The 24,699-nt window shown below is 39.2% G+C and overlaps 1 protein-coding gene across 4 annotated transcripts in view; it reads left to right on the forward strand.

Moving 5' to 3' along the window:
• The window catches only part of LOC126475439 (DNA repair and recombination protein RAD54B-like), a 343,815-nt gene that overhangs the window by 121,834 nt on the left and 197,282 nt on the right, over positions 1–24,699 (forward strand). For all 4 annotated transcript variants that reach the window (XM_050103292.1, XM_050103293.1, XM_050103295.1 and 1 more), the window contains exon 6: positions 8,270–8,472. In XM_050103292.1, the coding sequence (XP_049959249.1) occupies positions 8,270–8,472 (203 nt within the window). The remainder of the gene's footprint in view (positions 1–8,269; positions 8,473–24,699) is intronic.

Raw genomic sequence — 24,699 nt, forward strand, 5'->3', positions numbered from 1 at the left:
TTCGCCTATAGTTTCACAACCTTCACATGGAATTTGCGATAGTACCTTTGTGTACACTGACCATGGTGTCGGGTGTGCCTTCATCGTTGGCACCCTCATTTTATGATATCGCTTCTGGCACACTGCTCAGTATTTACAGCCGAGCTCTTTACCCTATATCAGGCCACAGAGTACAGCCGGCGACACAGGCTTTTCAACTGTGTCATCTGTTTTAACTCTCTCAGCACCCTACAGAGCCTCTGTGGATTGTACACTGTCTATCTCTTAGTGCAATGGCTCCAGGAAAGCTTGCACTTGCTCACTCTTGATGGAGCCACTGTGACGTTTACGTGGGTTCCTGGTCATGTCGGTCTGACAGGAAACGAGGCTACTGACGCTGCTGCCAAGGCTGCAGTCCTCGTACCTCAGCCCACTAGTTCTTACATTCCCTCCAATGATCTCTGTATTGCCATCTGTCAAGAGGTGGTGTGACTTTGGCATCACCACTGGTCCTCCCTTCATGGAAACAACCTCTGAGTTATTAAGTCTCTCTCAGTGGCTTGGATGACCTCCTCTCGCCTCTTCCGCCATGAGGAGGTCATTTTAACTAGGTTGCGTATTGGGCACTGCCTTTTTAGCCATCGCCATTTGTTAAGTGCCGCTCCCCCACCACTTTGTGCACATTGTGCCCAGCATTTAACTGTCTGCCATTTCCTGACGGAATGCCCTATTGCTGACCAGTTATGTTCCTGTTTGAGTTTGCCATCTGAGTTATTGGCCGTTTTAGTGAAAGACGCGTGAGCTATTGACTCCATTTTACTTTTTATCCATCTGTATTGCGTATTTTATAGACCTTTCTCCATGTCCCTGGTGCGTATGACCCTAGTTGTTTTTTTGTCCTAAAACAAAACAAAACATAACGGGGGAGACATACGTAAGTCCTTACATTTCTTTGTCACTTATGACTTTACTTACCTTTGAGATCTCAAAATTTGTCGGGTAAAAATGGTAAAACTTGTCAGGAAACCAGGGAAATATCAGGGAATTTCACTTGAGGAAACTTGAGGCAACCCTCGTATGTTAAGCAACATTTTCATTAACTCTAATGATTTGGATTAGAGCACACTGAAGGAGTGGAAATTTAAAAAGAAGTGTTAAGCAAAATGCCTTCATTCCACATAATTTGTATTCACTACATTGGATATTCTCTAGTCAACTTTTGGTTGGTGGATGACAATATTTTATTGGTTTAAAGTGTAGGAGTGTGTCTATACAGAACCATTAAGCACCATGGACTAAGGATGAGAGTTGATCTTTAAACTACTTCAATAAGACCAAAATGATGATGTATGATTATTGTGATGGTCTTAAATCACTCAAAAAATTCTCATGCATTTTGCAACTGAAAACTAATGAATTGATGTACTCAGTTGAATGGTACATGCAAAAGTAAATAGCTAGTGTGTCTCAAACAGAAAGGCTGTAAACAACACACAGTTATCATTTTAACCTTAAATGTTCAACCATCCAAATTGTGAGAATTCTTATTTTGAATGTGGAAAACAGAAGAAAAACAAATTGAATAATGAAATGTGACAGGAAGACAAATTGGTTAGAGAGAGATATGAAATGAGAATATCATAATGAGAGTTCTGAAACTGAAATTTACTTGACATGTTGTCAGGTGAGCTGACAGAATGTGAACTAACAACATTCTTTGCTCGAGTCCGTGTATGAGGGTTGCCCAGAAAGTAATGCACCAAAATTTTTTTCTCAGCTGAAAACAATGCTACAAATGCAAAACATTACGTATGTGTTATTTGAAGTCTCCTGAGTGAGTGTGCCAAGTTTCCGGCACTCTCAACAGGTAGTGTAGCTGCAGGACAGTTTCAAGATGGCATCTACAGCTGACATGCATTACAAGCAATCTGCCTTCATTGAATTTCTCGCTGCAGAGACAGAAACTCTGGGGAATATTCACAAACACTTGTGCAAAGTCTGTGGAGCATCTCCTGTTGACAGAAGTACAGTCAGTCGCTTGGCACAGAGGGCGAGGTCATCAGAAGGCAGTTCGGCAGAGCTCCATGATTTACAGTGGTCGGGGATACCATCCCCTGCTGAAGCACCTGACCAGGCCCCCTCAGACTTCCACTTGTTTGGGCTATTAAAGGATGCCATTCATGGAAGACGTTTTGAGTACGATGAGGAGGTGATTTACAAAATAAAGCACTCGCTCTGCCATCAGGACAAGGATCGTTACTGACAGGGCATACATGCCCTCATTTCGCACTGGAGGAAGGCCATAGAACGGGATGGAAATTATGTGGTAAAATAGGGTGTGTAGATAAAACATCTTCTTTCCTATGTGTAATTCTCATTATGTTCAGTGAAGAATTGTTGAAGAAAAAAATGCAGTGCATTACTTTCTGGGCAACCCTTGTTATAAGAAACAGCGTCAACAATAACGTACTGAAAGACAGATAAATGAAATAAGAAAACAGGCAGGATATATTTGAAAAAATAAAGCTGAAGATTGTAATCTATGGAGAAGTCTTGAAGGGTCCTTTTTCCAGCAGTACATGAACAGTGACTGCTTCTGCTATAGTGTCAGCTACATTTATGACCTGCTCTCTTGTGTTGGTTTGGCACTGTAAATGGAGCAGTAAGTTGATTGTATTGTGTTGTTATGAAGCTTGTTCTTATACTCTACCACTGTAGCTGTTGCTGCAATTTATTTTTTTCTATTATTGACAATGTCATCATTATGATGTCTGTATACACAGTATGTTTAGTGAACAGATATCAATATAACATGATGTTGTTGTTGTTGTTGTGATCTTCAGTCCTGAGACTGGTTTGATGCAGCTCTCCATGCTAATGTATCCTGTGCAAGCTCCTTCATCTCCCAGTACCCACTGCAACCTACATCCTTCTGAATCTGCTTAGTGTATTCATCTCTTGGTCTCCCTCTACGATTTTTACCCTCCACGCTGCCCTCCAATGCTAAATTTGTGATCCCTTGATGACAAAGGACCAACCGATCCCGTCTTCTAGTCAAGTTGTGCCACAAACTTCTCTTTTCCCCAATCCTATTCAATACCTCCTCATTAGTTACGTGATCTACCCACCTAATCTTCAACATTCTTCTGTAGCACCACATTTTGAAAGCTTCTATTCTCTTCTTGTCCAAGCTATTTATTGTCCATGTTTCACTTCCATACATGGCTACAAACCATACAAATACTTTCAGAAACGACTTCCTGACACTTAAATCTATACTCGATGCTAACAAATTTCTCTTCTTCAGAGACACTTTCCTTGCCATTGCCAGTCTACATTTTATATCCTCTCTACTTCGACCATCATCAGTTTTTTGCTCCCCAAATAGCAAAACTCCTTTAAGTGTCTCACTTCTTAATCTAATTCCCTCAGCATCACCCGACTTAATTCGACTACATTCCGTTATCCTCGTTTTGCTTTTGTTGATGTTCATCTTATATCCTCCATTCAAGACACTGTCCATTCCGTTCAACTGCTCTTCCAAGTCCTTTGCTGCCTCTGACAGAATTACAATGTCATCGGCAAACCTCAAAGTTTTTATTTCTTCTCCCTGGATTTTAATACCTACTCCAAATTTTTCTTTTGTTTCCTTCATTGCTTGCTCAATATACAGATTAAATAACATCGGGGAGAGGCTACAACCCTGTCTCACTCCCTTTCCAACCACTGCTTCCCTTTCATGCCCTTCGACTCTTATAACTGCCATCTGGTTTCTGTACAAATTGTAAATAGCCTTTCGCTCCCTGTGTTTTACCCCTGCCACCTTTAGAATTTGAAAGACAGTATTCCAGTCAACATTGTAAAAAGCTTTCTCTAAGTCTACAAATGCTAGAAACGTAGGTTTGCCTTTCCTTAATCTTTCTTCTAAGATAAGTCGTAAGGTCAGTATTGCCTCATGTGTTACAACATTTCTACGGAATCCAAACAGATCTTCCCCGAGGTCGGCTTCTACCAGTTTTTCCATTTGTCTGTAAATAATTTGCGTTAGTATTTTGCAGCTGTGACTTATTAAACTGATAGTTCGGTAATTTTCACATCTGCCAACACCTGCTTTCTTTGGGATTGGAATTATTATATTCTTCTTGAAGTCTGAGGGTATTTCACCTGGTTCGTACATCTCGCTCACCAGATGGTAGATTTTTGTCAGGACTGGCTCTCCCAATGTGTCAGTAGTTCTAATGGAATGTTGTCTACTCCCGAGGCCTTGTTTCGACTCAGGTCTTTCAGTGCTCTGTCAAACTCTTCACGCAGTATCGTATCTCCCATTTCATCTTCATTTACATCTTCTTCCATTTCCATAATATTGTCCTCAAGTACATCGCCCTTGTATAGACCCTCTGTATACTCCTTCCACCTTTCTGCTTTCCCCTCTTTGCTTAGAACTGGGTTTACATCTAAGCTGTTGATATTCATACAATTGGTTCTCTTTTCTCCAAAGGTCTCTTTAATTTTCTGTAGGCAGTATCTGTCTTACCCCCAGGGAGTTAAGCCTCTACATCCTTACATTTGTCCTTTAGCCATGCCTGCTTAGCCATTTTGCACTTCCTGTCGATCTCATTTTAGAGACGTTTGCATTCCTTTTTGCCTGCTTCATTTACTGCATTTTTATATTTTCTCCTTTCATCAATTAAATTCAATATTTCTTCTGTTACCCAAGGATTTCTACTAGCCCTCATCTTTTTACCTACCTGATCCTCTGCTGCCTTCACTACTTCATTCCTCAGAGCTATCCGTTCGTCTTCTACTGTATTTCTTTCCCCAATTCCTGTCAATCGTTCCCTTATGCTGTCCTTGAAACTCTGTACGACCTCTGGTTCTTTCAGTTTATCCAAGTCCTATCTTCTTAAATTCTAACCTTTTTGCAGTTTCTTCAGTTTTAAGCTTCAGTTGATAACCAATAGATTGTGGTCAGAGTCCACATCTGCCCCTGGGAATGTCTTACAATTTAAAACCTTGTTCCGAAATATCTGTCTTACCATTATATAATCTATCTGATACCTTTTAGTATCTCCAGGATTCTTCCAGGTATATAACCTTCTTTTATGATTCTTGAACCAAGTGTTAGCTATGATTAAGTTATGCTCTGTGCAAAATTCTACAAGGTGGCTTCCTCTTTCATTTCTTCCCCCCAATCCATATTCACCTACTATGTTTCCTTCTCTCCCTTTTCCTACACTCGAATTCCAGTCACCCATGACTATTAAATTTTTGTCTCCCTTCACTATCTGAATAGTTTCTTTTATTTCATCATACATTTCTTCAATTTCTTCGTCATCTGCAGAGCTAGTTGGCCTATGAACTTGTACTACTGTGTAGGCGTGGGCTTCGTGTCTATCTTGGCCACAATAATGCGTTCACTATGCTGTTTGTAGTAGCTTACCCGCACTCCTATTTTTTTTATTCATTATTAAACCTACTCCTGCATTACCCCTATTTGATTTTGTATTTATTACCCTGTATTCGCCTGACCAAAAGTCTTGTTCCTCCTGCCACCGAACTTCACTAATACCCACTATATCTAACTTTAACCTATCCATTTCCCTTTTTAAATTTTCTAATGTACCTGCCCAATTAAGGGATCTGACATTCCACACTCCGATCCGTAGAATGCCAGTTTTCTTTCTCCTGATAACGACGTCCCCCTGAGTAGTCCCCGCCCGGAGATCCGAATGGGGGACTATTTTACCTCCGGAATATTTTACCCAAGCGGACGCCATCATCATTTAATCATACAGTAAAGCTGCATGTCCTCGGGAAAAAATACGGCTGTAGTTTCCCCTTGCTTTCAGCCGTTCGCAGTACCACAACAGCAAGGCCGTTTTGGTTAGTGTTACAAGGCCAGATCAGTCAATTATCCAGACTGTTGCCCCTGCAACTACTGAAAAGGCTACTGCCCCTCTTCAGGAACCACACGTATGTCTGGCCTCTCAACAGATAACCCTCCGTTGTGGTTGCACCTACGGTACGGCTATCTGTATCGTTGAGGCACGCAAGCCTCCCCACCAACTGCAAGGTCCATGGTTCATGGGGGGTATATATATAACATATATATAACGTGTTAAATTATTTATAAACTTCATTAAAAATATTCTTAATTTGTCACTGATAAATGCTATAACAAGTTAAACGATGGAAAGTCCTGGATGTAATATCAAATATATGGAAAGGATAGAGTGCTTCTCACCATATGAAGGAAGCATTGAATCACTGACAGGCGCAATGAAAATAGAGTGGTAAAACATTAAAAGGGTAGGAAATATACGCATGTGCATGGCCACTGTTTCCGGGTGCTAGAGCCCGATTCTAGTGCACTGAGGTTGTGGCCATGATTGTGAGAGTTGTGAAGCTGTGTCAGTCTTCTATTGAAGAAGGACTTTGTCTGAAAGCATAAATATTTTAGCAGTCTTTTTCATCATGCCTGTCTGCAAGTCAGTGCTTCCGCAGTGTGTTAAATAGTAACCTAGCCTTTCAATATTGTTGCGATAACGAGTTATTATCTTTACAACACAACTTTAATACTAGTGTAAATGTTCCTGCACAATACTGACCATATGAAAATGAAGGTCAAAGTCTTTCTAACAAGATCCCTTTTATTTTCTTTATGAAGTTTTTGGTACTGCCAACATCATTTGGCCACAAACAAAAACTCTGAACTATACCCTGAGGTAACTGCACGGTTTTTAGTACCACAGAAGACTATTCAGGCCGAATCATAACTTCAAAGCCAGTAATGCTGTCCCATTTTTGTGGATATTTGTAAGACGTGCTGAGAAATATTAGCAATTTGTGACGTATATATTTAGATGAATGGCGAGTGTTTTATTTAATGTTTGTGATACTTTATATAACAATGGAAAACATAAAACCATATGGTGACACACAGCTAGTTTCTCTAGGATTACACCAAGAGGTCACAAAACTTATTATCTGTACTCAACAAATGTATCACTGTCAAAGATGTCAAATACCCTTACATGTGTTAAAAGGCTTATCACTTTGTAATCTAAGAATAGCAAAAGCACTTCACCTACACTAATATCAGATGGCAAATTCATCAGAAGCCCACCTTTTTCGTTGAACAGAAATGACTGTTTGTCCCACTGGATTTTGTCCAATGAATCACCAACAGAGTTCAGTTCTTCTTTGTCTGCAGCAAGTTCTTCCAATATGTCATCAAGATCTTCACTTACATATGATACCTCCATATCGGAGGTTGAAAGTCATTACAGGTAGTCATACATGACTTGGAAAACCTGGGTAATACAAAGAGATAAATGCATGAATGGCCAGCTAAGAGACAGCTGAACTATCTAGTTGCCAAACATGCCACCCAGCATGGTATGGTTGACTCCAGTAAGTACTTCACAGCATGTGCTATCTGAATTCTTCCAAATAAACTCTAGATTTTATGATTTGTGCTTGTGGGAACTTTCCCTAGAACATAAACCTTCATTACCGTAACACCACTGTTACACCCTGGCCTCAACCTTCAATAGTCTCTGTCACCACTTACCTATACCCCTTTCCCTTCTTCCACTCCAGCCTCACACGCGACTTCTACGCCCCCCCCCCCCCCCCCAACCCATTCTCTGTCATAGCCCTTTCCCCTTCTCAGCCCTCCCCCACTCACTGTACTGCCTTCTGGTGCTGCACCTGGCAGGTCACCTTTGTATCCAGCAGAAGGTCCATGCAGGGTCCCACAAGCAGCACTACCACGGAACATTTAGACTGCAATCTAATGAGGGCAATTGATGGTTGCCTGTCAGGGCTAAAAATTGGTACAAAATATTTGTTTGTTTCATGTATAATGCAGAGTGAAGTCACACTGCTCTTGATGTAATCACAACATATGTTAATTGTGGAGACATGGCCACAATATAGGTCTCTCAAGGTTAGCTGCTCTAAATGAACAACCGTTCTTTTTCTCTAAGCAGTATTACACATTGCTTTTTGGTTTACAGCAATGGTACTCCTTTACTATAGTGTAATGCTTAATTTTGTCAGTATATCGTTTTAATTTTTTTGGAAATGTAGTGTAAGGTTTATGTGCTGCATTTCGCAAATCATGATAGAGAAATGATATACCTAACTGGAAAAATGTTTTTGTATTATCTCATGTTGTTGGAAATTGCCAGTGATAAAGAATTGACAATGTTACATGTGTGTTCCCTTTTGTTGAATCTTGCTTCCTTTATCTTTTCTAATAATTACTGATTATGTCTCTGTGTAGTGGAAGATGAATCCAGAACATTTGCCTCTTGTGGAGGTAGTAATTGATCCATGTCTTGCAAAAGTCCTTCGCCCTCATCAAAGAACTGGCATAATATTTTTGTATGAATGTATGCTTGAAATGAGACAACCGAACTATTCTGGAGCAATATTGGCAGATGAGATGGGACTGGGGAAGACACTACAGTGTGTTACACTTGTTTGGTAAGTTTGGAAAAAGCATTCCAAATATGTTCTTAGCAGTATTTTGTATATGCTAGTATTGTACTGTCAATTATTAGCATTGACCCCCTTGGTGATGGGTTTTGAACTGCTGTAATTTATTGTTCCACTGTTTACTTCAAATGCACGTTCTTAAAGTGATAATTAATGATTGTTGTATATATAATTATCTAAAAAGAATATTCCACTATTAATGTGATGTATTGTCTGATTTAAACTAGTTGCCATGTGATGTTTAAGCTCCAAAGTTGTGGTATTGTCGCATCAAGTCCATTCTGCAGCCAGCTGTCACTGTGCTTCATTCCCCACACTGATAGAAAATCACTTTCAGGCCCCTATCTCCTACAAAAATCAAGTGAAAAATATAATTCACATGCGATGTGGATCTCTGTAGTGTTTTTCAGCATGTCAAAACTGTGTTCTTAATTTTGATTAGGGAAAAGCGTTACATTGAAATTTTTTGAAACATTAAATTTTCCCATTCATAAACAGCTTCAGACTTATCATGTCATACTTCAAAAACTAATCCTCGCACAACAGTACTTTTTGTTTATTTATTTATTTTCCCTGTTGATGACTAAAATATCTTGCTCAGCAACAAATCTTAAAATTCTCATACTGCACTATATGTCCTATATATGCTTCTGAAAGTGGCGTATTTATGCAGTCGTGTCAATATTTAACTCATAACAAGTATGAAGTTTAAAGTCTTTATGTCTACAAAAATAATGTAAAAATTCTGAAATTTACATATAGTATCACTATTAGTGGTATCTTCAAGCACATCAAAAATCTTTTCTTAATTTTAGTTAGGGCCAGTGCTACATTGGTTATTGATATGAAAGAAATTCTCACATCTGGAAAAGTTTCCTTCTTATCATTGCGTATCTAGAAAACTGTTACATGTGTGAAATAACATCTTGATGTCTACACAAAATGAAATATATTTAAAATGCAGTCTAATGTACCTTAAGGAGATAACGGTAGGTGGCTGAACAATATTCCTTAGTCTCGCAGCAGGAAAGAGAAATTGGTCGATCTCAAGTCACAAACACAAGGTTTAATGGAAGTAAGATGTTCATTAAAGTATGCAATATACTACATACTAATTAGACAGTTGGAAAACACTACTTAATTCAGAGTCAGAGTCAGTGTAACTATCAGTGTTACTGCACTTAGTAGCAGATATTGTGAAGTCTTAGACACACTGCTGTAGTGCACCTTCCTTGTTCCATGCTTTCTGTATGCCTTCTGCCATTCGTCTCATCTCACTTTTTCAACTGCCTCCTTCAGAAGCCATTCGTCTTTGGTCAACCTAAATTTTTTATTTTCTTCAGCAATATGATGATTAACCTGAGTCCAAATCAGTTCTGTTGCATTGAAGTTGCAATGGTTGGGAGGCAATCTGAGAACTTAATGCCCGTATTTTTTTGCTATTTAATCCATAATGTAAACTGGCTTCTTTGGCTTGTGTTGTGACACAAGTTCTAATAACTGTGTCCTTGTTAAATTACTGTCAAATCATATCTTTTAAGTTTCTCTAGCCAGTAAACACTGTTATTTTTCTTTGTTGCCTTTGCGGACATCTTATCTTGTATAACCAAATGACATGAAGTGTTATCCATGACAATTTTTGACGTTTTTGTTAAGTTTTGAAGCACAATGTCTTCAAACCATATCATAAAAAAGGACAATCTACTACCCTGAAGTAGGTCCAGTGTTGCAAGGATAGTGTGTAGCATTTTGAGTGTTGGATACTCATTCCCTGAATAATATGCATAGATCTGATGATGAATTTCATCTTTCTGAAAAGAGCTGACATTTGTGACCCTCTTGTAGTGGCACCTCTTCTTCCCAGGTGTCTCCAGTTTAGATGACTCACCTGATTCTTCTTTCGCAAATTTATCCTTGCAGATTCTTATAACTGATTGTTCATTGATTTTTAGAGCATCTGAAGTTCACTCCACCCTTTATCCAAATGAAGTAGACGTGTTCCTGCATTACTCTCTCTCTCAAAATACTTCCTCATAGAACACACGAATTCACACAACTTGACTGTGTATAACCATGCCATGACCAGCACTTTTTGCAAGTTTCCTAGGAGTTTGCAGCCTTGGTCTGCCCTCTTTGGACTACTTTCATCACACATTGTGAGGGACATGAAGCTGAAAGTCACCCAAATCTCTTACTACAATGGCTCACTAACGGCTGGATGGCATAAGGCTTCAAGCAGTGCAGCACAGCGGAAGTGGCAACGCAGTGGAAGCTGACAGTGCCAGGGGCCCATTGGTGTACTGGTGGCAGGAGCCTTGCGGCTTGCTACCTGTCAAGTGACAACTAGTTTAAATAACCATATAAATAAGTCATAAGTTAAATATAATGGTTGCATTGCTATGCCTGGTAGATATAATGCTTTTCTTGGGATTTTTTATTTTGTCAGAAGCACCAGCATTTCAGATAAATATTTCTCAGGGATTACGAAGCTCTTGAGTGATTCCCTGCACTATATTGGCCATTCTATTCATAGACTGCTCCTACTGTCTGCAAATCATCTGATGTTCTGACATACACTTTTCTTCTAGCTGTCTCTAAAGGAACAACTGCAACGGAGCTAAATGTGTCTCATTGGCCAATACTTCTTTGAGATCTGATAATCTAATGATATAAAATTACTAAAGATTGGTACATCTGCTTACTAACTACAAAGAAGTGTACTGCAAGCTGGTCTGAAATGGCTACTTTTACTGCTGTCTTGTTTGACTGTCAGTCCTGAAACAGAAAACACTCTAAGCATTTAAGGTAGCAAGACTCATATTGCATTGTGCAAGTAAGAGCAACCACTATCTCTACATCCCTACATAATTTCTTGTAGGGCAAAATTTGTTGGCTCACTATTAAAATCACAGTAACCTCTTGGCGAACTTTTTGACTGGAAGTTGAGTATAGCATCTGTATTATAAATTAAAGTAAATTAGCCTAATACCATGTCACAAGAATACAATGAACAGCCATGGAAATTTTGTGGACAGATTAACCCCATTTCCATATCCAAGGACATGTCAATACGCAGAATTGCAGAATGTGGGCAACAGAAAATCTGCACTCACATCAGCTGGTACCAATTCATTCTTTAAAGGTAACTATTGTGCAGGCTGACAGCATCATTTATTGTAGGGCTGTATTTTTTAGACGAGACGAGTCCTGGACATCTTGTTACCCATTCTGTCACTGGTAAAAAGCTTTCTGTACTTAGTAACAATGCTTCCAGTAGGCATCTGTCATGTTCCACACCCACAAGAATCATCTCATTTTTTGGGTCTATGAAATGAAAACTGAATCTAATCTAATCTAAGCTAATCTATCATATCAGATAATTAAAGAAGGGATCTTTGTAGATCTGCAGATCAGAAATTTATTGAAAGACAATTTGTTTGGAAGTGCAGTGTATCCAGTGGAAAAAAGACTTGGGTTTTGTTTAAAATACTAATCTCCAACTTTTTGGCCACAGTAAACTCCTAAATTATAAAATCATGCTTAAAACAATGTTGCAGAGTTTTGTGAAATTTGGTTCTAACATGAGTGTGAAGCTTCATTTTCTGTGTTTACTTATCTATTTGTTTCCTGCAAACCTTGGTGATATCAGTGAAGACTAACGATGATGGTTCCACCAGGACATCAAGAAGGTGGAAAAGAGGTACTAGGGAAGAGGAATGCAAACAGAGTGGCTGACTTCTGTTTTATGCTAAAGAGAGATGGCACTGATGACACAAAAAAACAAGGAAGAGAAGTTTTGTACCATTCAGAAAAACATGATGCAATGAAGAAATTAAATTGTCAGTTGTGTGTGTTCTAATAATTATTAGCATTTTTAAGGGAGCATGCATCATTGCCAACACTAATGCATTGTTTATTGATTCTATACGAAGTTACAAAATATGTTTTAATGCAATTAAAAAAATTCCCTGTTAGAAGAAAAAGTTATTTCACTTAAAACTTAAGATGTGATTTGTACACAAATCTGACATGAACAGAAAAACCAAAATAAATTTTTCAAATCGAAATGAAAATTACTTGAAATGTCACCTTACCGTCATAAAGAATTGTTACAAAAGTTTTAAAATGCAGTGTAGTGGTAATGTGTGAGTAGTGATGCTCTTTGTGGTCTATGTGACAAACTGTCTTTTAGAGTTGGGAGTGGAGTGTATCAGTATTTAATGGCATGAGTGGAATAGAATGATGTCTTCACTTTCTAATTCACCTGTAGCTACATAACTTAAGTTTGATTTTAACCTATCTATGGTTGGAGTAAATTCACTTCAATGCATTTAAAACTTTTTGTAGTCTGGACTGGTTTCCCCAGGTTGTAGTGCACTACTAAATAATGTGGGTGACACCTTTTTGTCTATAATCTTTCAGTTTACTGAAAAAAACTGAAGAATTTCACTACAAACTGGTATACACTGCACTCCACAAAAACTGACCTAAGACTGGCACAAAGACTGAACTAAACTGAATCCATGTGGTTGCTATGACAACATCTTAAATAACATTCCAGTAACCAATTACATCACTCTGCATTACTGAACACATGATTTTGATTGCTTTACAATTAAAGATGATAATATTGGGAAAAGTTAGATACATTATAAATTACTTTATATTATAGATATGCTTTACTCATAAAATATTTCAGAGTATTTTACAAGCTTGGTGAGCAATTATTCTGGCTTACTTTTTGTAACAGTGTCCTTAACTAATGTTTAAATTACTTACAAATTACAGTTGAAAATTTAATGCTGACATAATATTGTGCCTGTGTGTAAATTGTATTCCACAGCATACATAACTTTTGGTGTAGAAATTCATTAAGATTCGACACCATTACTTAGAGATGACGATAATGCAAGAATGTTGTAAAATTTACTAATTTGTGTAATACTAATATCGTACTGGGGATTGAGACTTATATAAATACCAAATGTAAACTGAAATAAAGTCAATTTAGTGGTAAGCATGTGAATACACAAGTTAAACAGTGCACACAATGTGCAATGAGAATACACTACTGTGGCATTGGTTATTCATATTGACATTGAATCAGTCAGATCAGCAGGTGCTATCTGATTCTACCACATTACAACTTGTCAAGAGACCCAGAACTGTTTTTAATTTGAAATATCCTGTAACTTTGAATTTTTTTTCCCCACAATGTTGTAGATGAGCAACACAATTTAATTATAGTCTACAATGACAGTTCAAAATGTTGCGACATCTTGGCTCCCCCACTCCAATTTAACTGACCTGTATTTCATGAACAGAACAGAAAATCTTCTGCTGCTTCTATGAAGTTTGGAAAGTAGGAGACGAGGTACTGGCAGAAGTAAAGCTGTGAGGATGGGGCATGAGTCATGCTTGGGTAGCTCAGATGGCAGAGCACTTGCCCGCGAAAGGCAAAGATCCCGAGTTCGAGTCGCGGTCCGGCACTCAGTTTTAATCTGCCAGAAAGTTTCATATCAGCGCACACTCTGTTGCAGAGTGAAAATCTCATTCTGTATTGAAGATGTTAGACATCAAGAAGACTGGAAAGACTGAATGTCTTCTTTAGGTATAATAATAGAGAAAAAGCTTTTCTTTTTAACCATCCATATACTGTAAACATATTTGGGCTAACTTCACTGTGAAATATATGTTGTATCACCCTACACACAGTAACGTGCTTGGATCATCTTCCTTGGCATGCTGTCCCACAGTTTGGTTGAGACATTGCTACACATCCATTTAGTTGATTCCTGCCTTCTGGAAGATGATTTGTCATGAGATGAGAGCAGTGAATGTATGAATTATCATCTTGAAAGACAACCTCATCATTGAAATTTTGACAGTGTGTTTGGCCTCCAAAAAGTCAGTGTACAATTGTTACAGTTGTCTCAAGGTACCGGAGAGCTCTAATTTGTAGCTATTGGTCATCCTTAGGTGATAGCTAGTGCTCGTCCTTATGTGATGTTGAATACGGGGAATGACTACGAGGCATATTTTCGGTCTTCTGTGTTGTATGAAAGAGACTGAATATACAACTAATGTAACTGTGGTGTATATCAATACTGTGACAACTTTCTGTTCTGACAGACCTTCTCGGCATAAAGCAACAATGTTTGCATTGTCCAGGTCTGAGACGATTCATGAAGGCACATTGACAGACTTGACAATATATATGTGTTGTAATCTATAACTGTTTACAAAATACTGCAGAGGTGTAGTGGAAGTTGAGACAAATAATTTGATATAGGACATTCGGGATCTATCAAGTCGGGAAGCTACCTTAAATTGGCCTAGAAAAACCACCTAAGCTGCAGCGCTTGCATGTCACATGAGATTTTTAATCCTCTGTCTCTCTCTCTCTCTCTCTCTCTCTCTCTCTCTCCCTCCCTCCCTCCCTCCCTCCCTCCCTCCCTCCCTCCCTCCCCCCTCCCCCACCTGCACCCCCCCCCTCCCTCTTTCTGTCTTTGTGCAAAGTATGGAAAAAAATGTATAGGACCTTTTTTGTAGGAAATTTAATGTAGTTTAATTTTTTGCTACGATACATTTTTGCTATAGGCCATGGTTTTCAAGTTATTCAAGAGAAACTTACAAAAGTGACCTTACTGTTTACACTCTTTGTAAGTCACTTTGTCCTATTTTCATTTGGAGTAATTTGTGCTCTACTGAACTGGGATTGCATCTTCATTACACAGATGGCTATATGTTCATTACACAGATGGCTATATGTTGTGATTTCCTGTGGGTAAAAGGGTATTAAGAAAGAGATTTCTGATCTAATAAAGACCAACTGGAAGGCATGAGAGGGCTACAAACTGTTTTGGTGAGTTTTGTGGGACATAGATGCTTCTTGATATATAAAATAATTCATCACATTTCAGTGAAAACAGTTTAGTGATTTTACAAATAATTTGCGAAACTCTTTGTGTTGGTGTGTGGTTCATTTAAACTTGAGGACACCCAGAGCTATCATATTTGAAAACTGAGCAGTAGGAATAATAAAGTGGAAAATGGAGGTGTGAATGAATTAATTTAATTGAACTAAATTCACTGAAATGAATCAAATCAATGGGGATGAAATCAGTGACTTGGTGTGACTTGTGTCTTGATCCCTCTGAGATTATTATTGATCAAGTGATTCCTTAATATTGTCACAGCATGAAACGATATCTGTGGAGTCCGTTCAGAAACACCATATCAGAATTTGGATTCGCTCTATTTCTTTCAAATCACTTCATGTTAGGGCAGTTCCATGTGGAGAATTTGTGTTTCATTTGAAATGGTATTCTGATAAACTGGCCCACATTAGGTTATAAAAAATTTTGTGAGAGTGGGGCTGATTAAAGTGACATAATATATAAAGCTTATATGAAGTTGAAACAATATTCAAACCAAAAGGGTAGCAGGATGATAGCCTGCAACACCCCCCCCCCCCCTTTCTCCCCCTCTTCAGCCCCAGCACAGCGTCCCTGTGTTGCACCTAGCAGCGCATCATACTGTCACTTCCACAGACAGTACAACAGCATATTCCCCCACCATTCTGCTGCCACCCCTCTCCCTCTCCCTCTCCCTCTCCCTCTCCCTCTCCCTCTCCCTCTCCCTCTCCCTCTCCCTCTCCCTCTCCCTCTCCCTCTCCCTCTCCCTCTCCCTCTCCCTCTCCCTCTCCCTCTTGCCTCTTGCCTCTTGCCTCTTGCCTCTTGCCTCTTGCCTCTTGCATCTTGCCTCTCCACACCAGACCTGTACCCCACTGCCCATCACAGCCAAGGTTGCTGCACACTGCAGGCAGGCCTCAGTGCCTTGAGACGACAAGAGCCACAAGTTTTAACTGAATGTCTACGAATATGTGTGTGTGTGTTTCCTATTGTTGTTATTCCATCTCAGATTTCCCATTGTTTGAGTTAGCTGAACTAATGTGGTTCATTAATTCTAGGGTATGGATTTTCCTGTTGTTCTGATATTTGTACGATCTCAAAGATTAAACACTATCTACATATTCCATTCCATTGTTTGAATGGAGAATTTCAATAGCTATGAAGAGGGTAGCTGCACTTGGAGGGGTGAGTGGTGGCTCTTATGGGCTGGGGGATCCAATGGAGACGTTGCTCACAGTAAAGAAGGCTTTACTTGGTCTTTGTACATGCTTCATCATGGCATGGCGAGGCGAGGCAGAACCCACATCACTCTGTTGACCCTGGCCATTGCTGATGTACAAGCAGTGGCTTCTGTCCTGCTGCGATGATGCTGTGTTGCTGATGGCAGGCCGATGGGCAGACAGCAGTCTCTGTATGCCACGGTCACATCTTCAGTGGTGTGCTACTTCTCCATCAGCAATGGCACCTGGACTGGCCCCTGGCCTCTGCGCGCATCCACTTCAGTGCCGCTGAGACAGCTGTCCATGGGATTCAACCCACTGTACTATGGCAGGAATTGCGTGGTGGCTGGCATGGTGGCACTAAATGCTGGGCAAGGGAATTCAGTGCTGGCAGCAGCAGGTGCAGATGCAGGTTCGATGTGCCATGGCACTAAGTCCTGTGTGGAACTTTGTGCTGGTGGTGGCAGACATAGCCTTCTCTCGAACTCACGGCTGCTGCTGGTGATGCCCAGTTGTCTTGATGTCCGGCGTGGACCTGGCGAAGTGGTGGTGCTGCTTTACTCTGGTGATGAGAAAGTTTCTGTCTCAAAATTCAGACATACTTATATTGATCAGAAGTGCATTTGTTTTACTAAGACCTGGCACCTATTCAGACTACCCATAACAAGAGACTATACCTGGTGTGATGACACTGACCCGTCCACTACAGTTATTACTGCTGCATACTGCAGTTTTCCACTGATCATGCTAGCTTTATCTTACAATCCCCTTATGTGTATGCTATGCAGCTGCTAATGCAATACTTTGTGGGCTTTCTCACTACTTTTTTTTCTAATAGACTGGATAGTGACACTATGGTTTGTGGAGTTCTACAATAGGCACCAAATTGAATTTTATGAATGTACTGTTGTTGTTGTTGTTGTTGTTGTTGTTGTTGTGGTCTTCAGTCCTGAGACTGGTTTGATGCAGCTCTCCATGCTACTCTATCCTGTGCAAGCTTCTTCATCTACTGCAACCTACATCCTTCTGAATCTGTTTAGTGTATTCATCTCTTGGTCTCCCTCTACGATTTTTACCTTCCACGCTGCCCTCCAATACTAAATTGGTGATCCCTCAATGTCTCAGAACATGTCCTACCAACCGATCCCTTCTTCTAGTCAAGTTGTGCCACAAACTCCTCTTCTCCCCAATTCTATTCAATACCTCCTCATTAGTTGTGTGATCTACCCATCTAATCTTCAGCATTCTTCTGTAGCACCATATTTCGAAAGCTTCTATTCTCTTCTTGTCCGAACTATTTATCGTCCATGTTTCACTTCCATACATGGCTACACTCCATACAAATACTTTCAGAAACGACTTCCTGACACTTAAATCTATACTGGATGTTAACAAATTTCTCTTATTCAGAAATGCTTTCCTTGCCATTGCCAGTCTACATTTTATGTCCTCTCTACTTCGACCATCATCAGTTATTTTGCTCCCCAAATAGCAAAACTCCTTTACTACTTTAAGTGTCTCATTTTCTAATCTAATACCCTCAGCATCATCCGACTTAATTCGATTACATTCCATTATCCTCGTTTTGCTTTTGTTGATGTTCATCTTATATCCTCCTTTCAAGACACTGTCCATTCCGTTCAACTGCTCTTCCAAGTCCTTTGCTGTCTCTGACAGAATTACAATGTCATTGGCAAACCTCAAAATATTTATTTCTTCTCCATGGATTTTAATACCTACTCCGAATTTTTCTATTGTTTCCTTCACTGATTGCTCAATATACAGATTGAATAACATCGGGGAGAGGCTACAACCATGTCTCACTCCCTTCCCAACCACTGCTTCCCTTTCGTGTCCCTCGACTCTTGTAACTGTCATCTGGTTTCTGTACAAATTGTAAATAGCCCTTCTCTCCCTGTTTTTTACCCCTGCCACCTTCAGAATTTGGAAGAGAGTATTCCAGTCAACGTTGTCAAAAGCTTTCTCTAAGTCTACAAATACTAGAAATGTAGGTTTGCCTTTCCTTAATATAGCTTCTAAGATAAGTCGTAGGGTCAGTATTGCCTCACGTGTTCCAATATTTCTACGGAATCCAAACTGATCTTCCCCGAGGTCGGCTTCTACTAGTTTTTCCATTTGTCTGTAAATAATTTGCGTTAGTATTTTGCAGCTGTGACTTATTAAACTGATAGTTCGGTAATTTTCACATCTGTCAACACCTGCTTTCTTTGGGATTGGAGTTATTATATTCTTCTTGAAGTTTGAGGGTATTTTGCCTGTCTCATATATCTTGCTCACCAGATGGTAGAGTTTTGTCAGGACTGGCTCTCCCAAGGCTGTCAGTAGTTCTAATGGAATGTTGTCTACTCCCGGGGTCTTGTTTCGGCTCAGATCTTTCAGTGCTCTGTCAAACTCTTCACACAGCATCATAACTCCCATTTCATCTTCATCTTCATCTACATCGTCTTCCATTTCCATAATATTGTCCTCAATTACATCGCCCTTGTATAGACCCTCTATATACTCCTTCCACCTTTCTGCTTTCTCTTCTTTGCTTAGAACTGGGGTTCCATCTGAGCTCTTGATATTCATACAAGTGGTTCTCTTTTCTCCAAAGGTTTCCTTAATTTTCCTGTAGGCGGTATCTATCTTACCCCTGGTGAGACAACCCTCTACATCCTTACGTTTGTCCTCTAGCCATCCCTGCTTAGCCATTTCCACTTCCTGTCAATCTCATTTTTGAGAAGTTTGTATTCCTTTTTGCCTGCTTCATTTACTGCATTTTTATATTTTCTCCTTTCATCAATTGAGTTCAATATTTCTTCTGTTACCCAAGGATTTCTACTAGCCGTCGTCTTTTTACCTACTTTATCCTCTGCTGCCTTCACTACTTCATCCCTCAAAGCTACCCATTCTTCTTCTACTGTATTTCTTTACCCCATTCCTATCAGTTGTTCCCTTATGCTCTCCTTGAAACTCTGTACAACCTCTGGTTCTTTCAGTTTATCCAGGTCCCATCTCCTTAAATTCCCACCTTTTTGCAGTTTCTTCAGTTTTAATCTACAGTTCATAACCAATAGATTGTGGTCAGAGTCCACATCTGCCCCTGGGAATGTCTTACAATTTAAAACTTTGTTCCTAAATCTCTGTTTTACCATTATATAATCTACCTGATACCTTTTAGTATCTCCAGGCTTCTTCCATGTATACAACCTCCTTTTATGATTCTTGAACCAAGTGTTAGCTATGATTAAGTTGTGCTCTGTGCAAAATTCTACCAGATGGCTTCCTCTTTCATTTCTTCCCCCCAATCCATATTCACCTACTACATTTCCTTCTCTCCCTTTTGCTACTACCGAATTCCAGTCACCCATGACTATTAAATTTTTGTCTCCCTTCACTATCTGAATAGTTTCTTTTATTTCATCATACATTTCTTCAATTTCTTCGTCATCTGCAGAGCTAGTTGGCCTATGAACTTGTACTACTGTGTAGGCGTGGGCTTCGTGTCTATCTTGGCCACAATAATGCGTTCACTATGCTGTTTGTAGTAGCTTACCCGCACTCCTATTTTTTTTATTCATTATTAAACCTACTCCTGCATTACCCCTATTTGATTTTGTATTTATTACCCTGTATTCGCCTGACCAAAAGTCTTGTTCCTCCTGCCACCGAACTTCACTAATACCCACTATATCTAACTTTAACCTATCCATTTCCCTTTTTAAATTTTCTAATGTACCTGCCCAATTAAGGGATCTGACATTCCACACTCCGATCCGTAGAATGCCAGTTTTCTTTCTCCTGATAACGACGTCCCCCTGAGTAGTCCCTGCCCGGAGATCCGAATTGGGGGACTGTTTCACCTCCGGAATATTTTACCCAAGAGAACGCCATCATCATTTAACCATACAGTAAAGCTGCATGCCCTCGGGAAAAATTATGGCTGTAGTTTCCCCTTGCTTTCAGCCGTTCGCAGTACCAGCACAGCAAGGCCGTTTTGGTTAGTGTTACAAGGCCAGATCAGTCAATCATCCAGACTGTTGCCCCTGCAACTACTGAAAAGGCCGCTGCCCCTCCTCAGGAACCACACGTTTGTCTGGCCTCTCAACAGATGCCCCTCCGTTGTGGTTTCACCTACGGTTTGCTATCTGTATCGCTGGTACCATGTTTCTTTCTTATACTTGTATGATCAGCACAAAGAATAAAATTTCCATCTTTTGACAAAGCAAATAGATGATCAATTATGGGTATCAGAAACAGTGAATGATCCAGAATAAGGCATTGTGGTACCGTCAAACGGGGTGATTCTTGGACACCGGGGCGAATTCAGACAGCATGGCTTATTTGCTCTTTGCCACTGCATAGAAACAAAGAGTTACTTATTTTAACGTACGTGTGCCAGTTATTTTAAGCACAAGATTGCATTTATCACTTTCCACAACTTTTATTTTGCATTAATTGTTTCCCCAGGTGAATAACTGATGAACAGTCTCAGTGTTAAAAATCCATGCATTATCATAAAGTGGAAAGTTTCTATTGTTGCGTCAAGTGGGAAGTTATTGTAACCGTAATTGTCAACGTGCTGCGTAGCTAACAGCATTGAGACAATTTCTGTACAAGTTTGCCGAGTTTCTCATGCAAGGTTATAAAATAACGATGGCTTTTGTAAAACTGTGTACTGTGTGGGGTGATTTCGGACAATGCCAAGAATGTATAAGAGCAGGAGAGGTGCTACAGTATGGTGTAATTATGACCCAGAACTTTTAGATAAAGCTGTTCAGGATATTCAGAGTGGTAAATTATCATACAGAAAAGTATGTGATTTGTATGGTATATGTAAATCAACCCTACAAAATAAAGTGCAGGATGCACATCCGAAAAAAATGTGAGGATAGCCAGTGCTAAATAAAGAAGAAGAAGAAGAAGAAGAAGAAGAAGAAGAAGAAATGTTGAAGCAAGGTATATTGAGGGCTGCACATTGGGGATTTCCTTTCACTAAATTGAGTATTAGATATTTAGTTAAAGGCTACCTTGATAAATCCGGCCAAAAAGAGAAGAAATTTCATAATAATTTGCCAGGAGAAGAATGGGTGCATTTATTCCTCAAACGACAGTCAGAAGATCTTTCCGTTCGCTTAAGTGAAAATATTAAATGAGCTCATGCAGAAGTGAACAAAGAGACATTTGAGATGTGTTTCTCCAATATCAAAGCAAAGCTGGAAAATCTCCCACCTAGCAACATGATCAACTATGATGAAACCATCATTCCATAATACTTATTCGTAACAAAGGGCTACCTAAAATGTGTAAAATGTCACCAAAATCAAATATGAAGCATGTAGAATTAAAAAAAAAAAGTCAGTAACTGTCTGAATTCACCCTCTATGTACTGTAACATCAGACAGAGATTTAAAAAACACATGTGTCTGGGATATTTTATTTGTTACACATATACCCTACCACTTCCATAATAATCAATTTAATCTAACAATATATACGAAAATTACAATCGAAATAATGACAAAACCGTCCGAAATCACCCCGTTTGTGGTACATTATATGTGATTACTTCAAATTTTTGAGTGCCTCTTAGTACGTGATTGAGATGGAACTGATATATAATGCTTTATCATGCAGATGAGGTGAAAAACCCTGAACCTTCTTTGTCTGCTATTCCATAATAATTTTATTTTATTTTTATGAGCCTTAAGTCACAAAATACTGTATGGTAATAATTTCCGATTGGTTATTTCTGGTATATCATCTTTCAAAACTGTTTTGAAATCATACTGTCTGTTACTAATAATTTTTTATGTATTAGAGTTTTATAAATTTTGTTGTACATGATTGTCCTGAAACATTTCTGTAAATGATGTTACTAAGGTTTCTGAGGAAATTCAAAAAGTTTAAACGGAAACGTTTGCTAATGTGAAAGAAAATAATTATGTTAAGTTCTCAACCCATTAAATATGATTAATACTTAAAATAAGAGGGGATCCCAAAGGAAATCAAGACAATGATACATAATTTGTATAGATCATTACATTAAAGGAATTTTATTTGTAACTTCACTCTTTACAACAGTTCTTACAGAAATATTTGCTGTCTCATTTTTTATCCATCTGCCCACAAGCTTGTCGGCTGTGCTCTAGGAAAAAGCCGATTACCTTGGATATTAATCATCTTTGCATTACCTCTGTAACTTAGCCAACTTGTGACTTTGGAAATGTTGTTATATAGTTTCAAACAAATTAAATGTGGTGTCCAATCTGGTCTAAGATGTTATATTAGCTCAAATTTCAGATTGATTAGTGCATTGTTGTTGTATAGTGCTGTGTGTGTGTGTGTGTGTGTGTGTGTGTAAGTAAGTTAGCCAGTCAGGCTGATTCACATGAAAATTCAAGTAACCTGCCAGAGATGCTATGGCCAAACATGTTCTTTGTGTTCCTCCTTCGGTTTCCTAAAACTGAGCAGCAGAGTAATACAAATATTGGGCATGGGCCGGTAGTAAGGATAAAACCGTAACCAAGCGCTGAACAGTCTCGTGCACTGTTATCTACGATATGAGAGGAACTGACACAAATTGTATCTGGTGGACTGTTTGAACTTGCTCATGCAATGGACTATTTGGCTTACTGCGACACCCTTATAAGCTCTTCAGACCGTTTCTAGCTACCCTGAATAAGATACGATAAAAGTACGCTTAGTAGAGTGTCAAAAACTTTATAAAAAAGCTTTGGTGAAAGATCTTTTACAGTGTATTACAGACCTACCAATGACCCTGTTCTCTGATCATATGGTAGGTGTCAGCTGATTTATTGGCATGTCAGTAATCACAGTTTGGCCATTCTTCTAGAAAAGTGTTCCAATATAGGGATTTAGTCACCCCAAAAGACTGGGCTGGGTGCTTGTATTTGTAACTTTTTTGTGACTGTATATTAGCCATGGGCAACTTTTGGTAACCTGTGGGCCTGATTTGCCTATATTTATTTAACCTCGCAGGCAGCTTTGTCACATGACACAACAGCAGTCCTCCTGTCACATAAAGTCAAAACTATAGTATCTATGTTATTAATATTCATGGGGTAATGCAAATGGATGGCATCCCTTTCCCAATCAGACACGCCAACAGCTTATGCCTCAAAACTCTTTTTTTCAAGATTACATTCATGTTATGTTAACCCAGTCCTCGGATGTTTGCATTTACTTATGTGTAGTGAACATTGTTTCTTTGCTTTTGATATTTTTCAATATCTGTCTTAGAAAACTTTATTGCAAAATTCTGCAGTGCTGTTAGTAACTAAACAATATTCAGGACAAATAAATAAATGCAAACATCTGAAGATGAGATGCCTGGCATCTTCAAATGTCATGACAAATACTGGACATCTATAAAAGCAACTGGTTGCAGCTAATTCATTATAAAAGGTAAAGTTCTGCATTCTGGTCCTAGACGGGCCAATCTGGCCCAGTTTGGAGGGACATTTGGTCAGCATACCACTCTCCTTTTGTCAGGTTGCCTGATATTGGAACTACTAGTAATAGGTCAAGTAGCTCCTCAGGTGGTCTAATGAGGCTGAATGCACCTCTTACTAGTCCTCCCACCAAGGAAATATCTCTGACAGTACCTGGAATTGAACCTGATTCCTCCATTTAGTTCATTATAAAGTATCTCCAGTTACAAAAGTTGCGATGTTCTAATACATCCACAATGGTCAAGAATTACGTGCTAATATTAGTATGGAAATATCTAAAAATATGTCTGAGCAGAGAACTATGTGAACCTCCCCTCCCCATTCCTTGCTCCCTCCCACTATCTCTCTTTCTCTTTCTCTTTGTGTGTGTGTGTGTGTGTGTGTGTGTGTGTGTGTGTGTGTGTGTGTGTGTGTGTCACTCCCCACAAATTCCTTTCATGGCTCAGATTCAAACTGATTGCTGGCATCCAGTTGCCCAACTGTGCTATAGACGATGTTTGCTTCCAACACAACTGCGTTCTTATGAGTAAGAGTGCTATCAGGAGCAATAAAATAAAAGGAAAGGGACATATTCCTCATGTTGTGCTTCATTTGAGGATGATG

This window comes from Schistocerca serialis, chromosome 4 (genome assembly GCF_023864345.2).
Source record: "Schistocerca serialis cubense isolate TAMUIC-IGC-003099 chromosome 4, iqSchSeri2.2, whole genome shotgun sequence".
NCBI lineage: Eukaryota > Metazoa > Arthropoda > Insecta > Orthoptera > Acrididae > Schistocerca > Schistocerca serialis.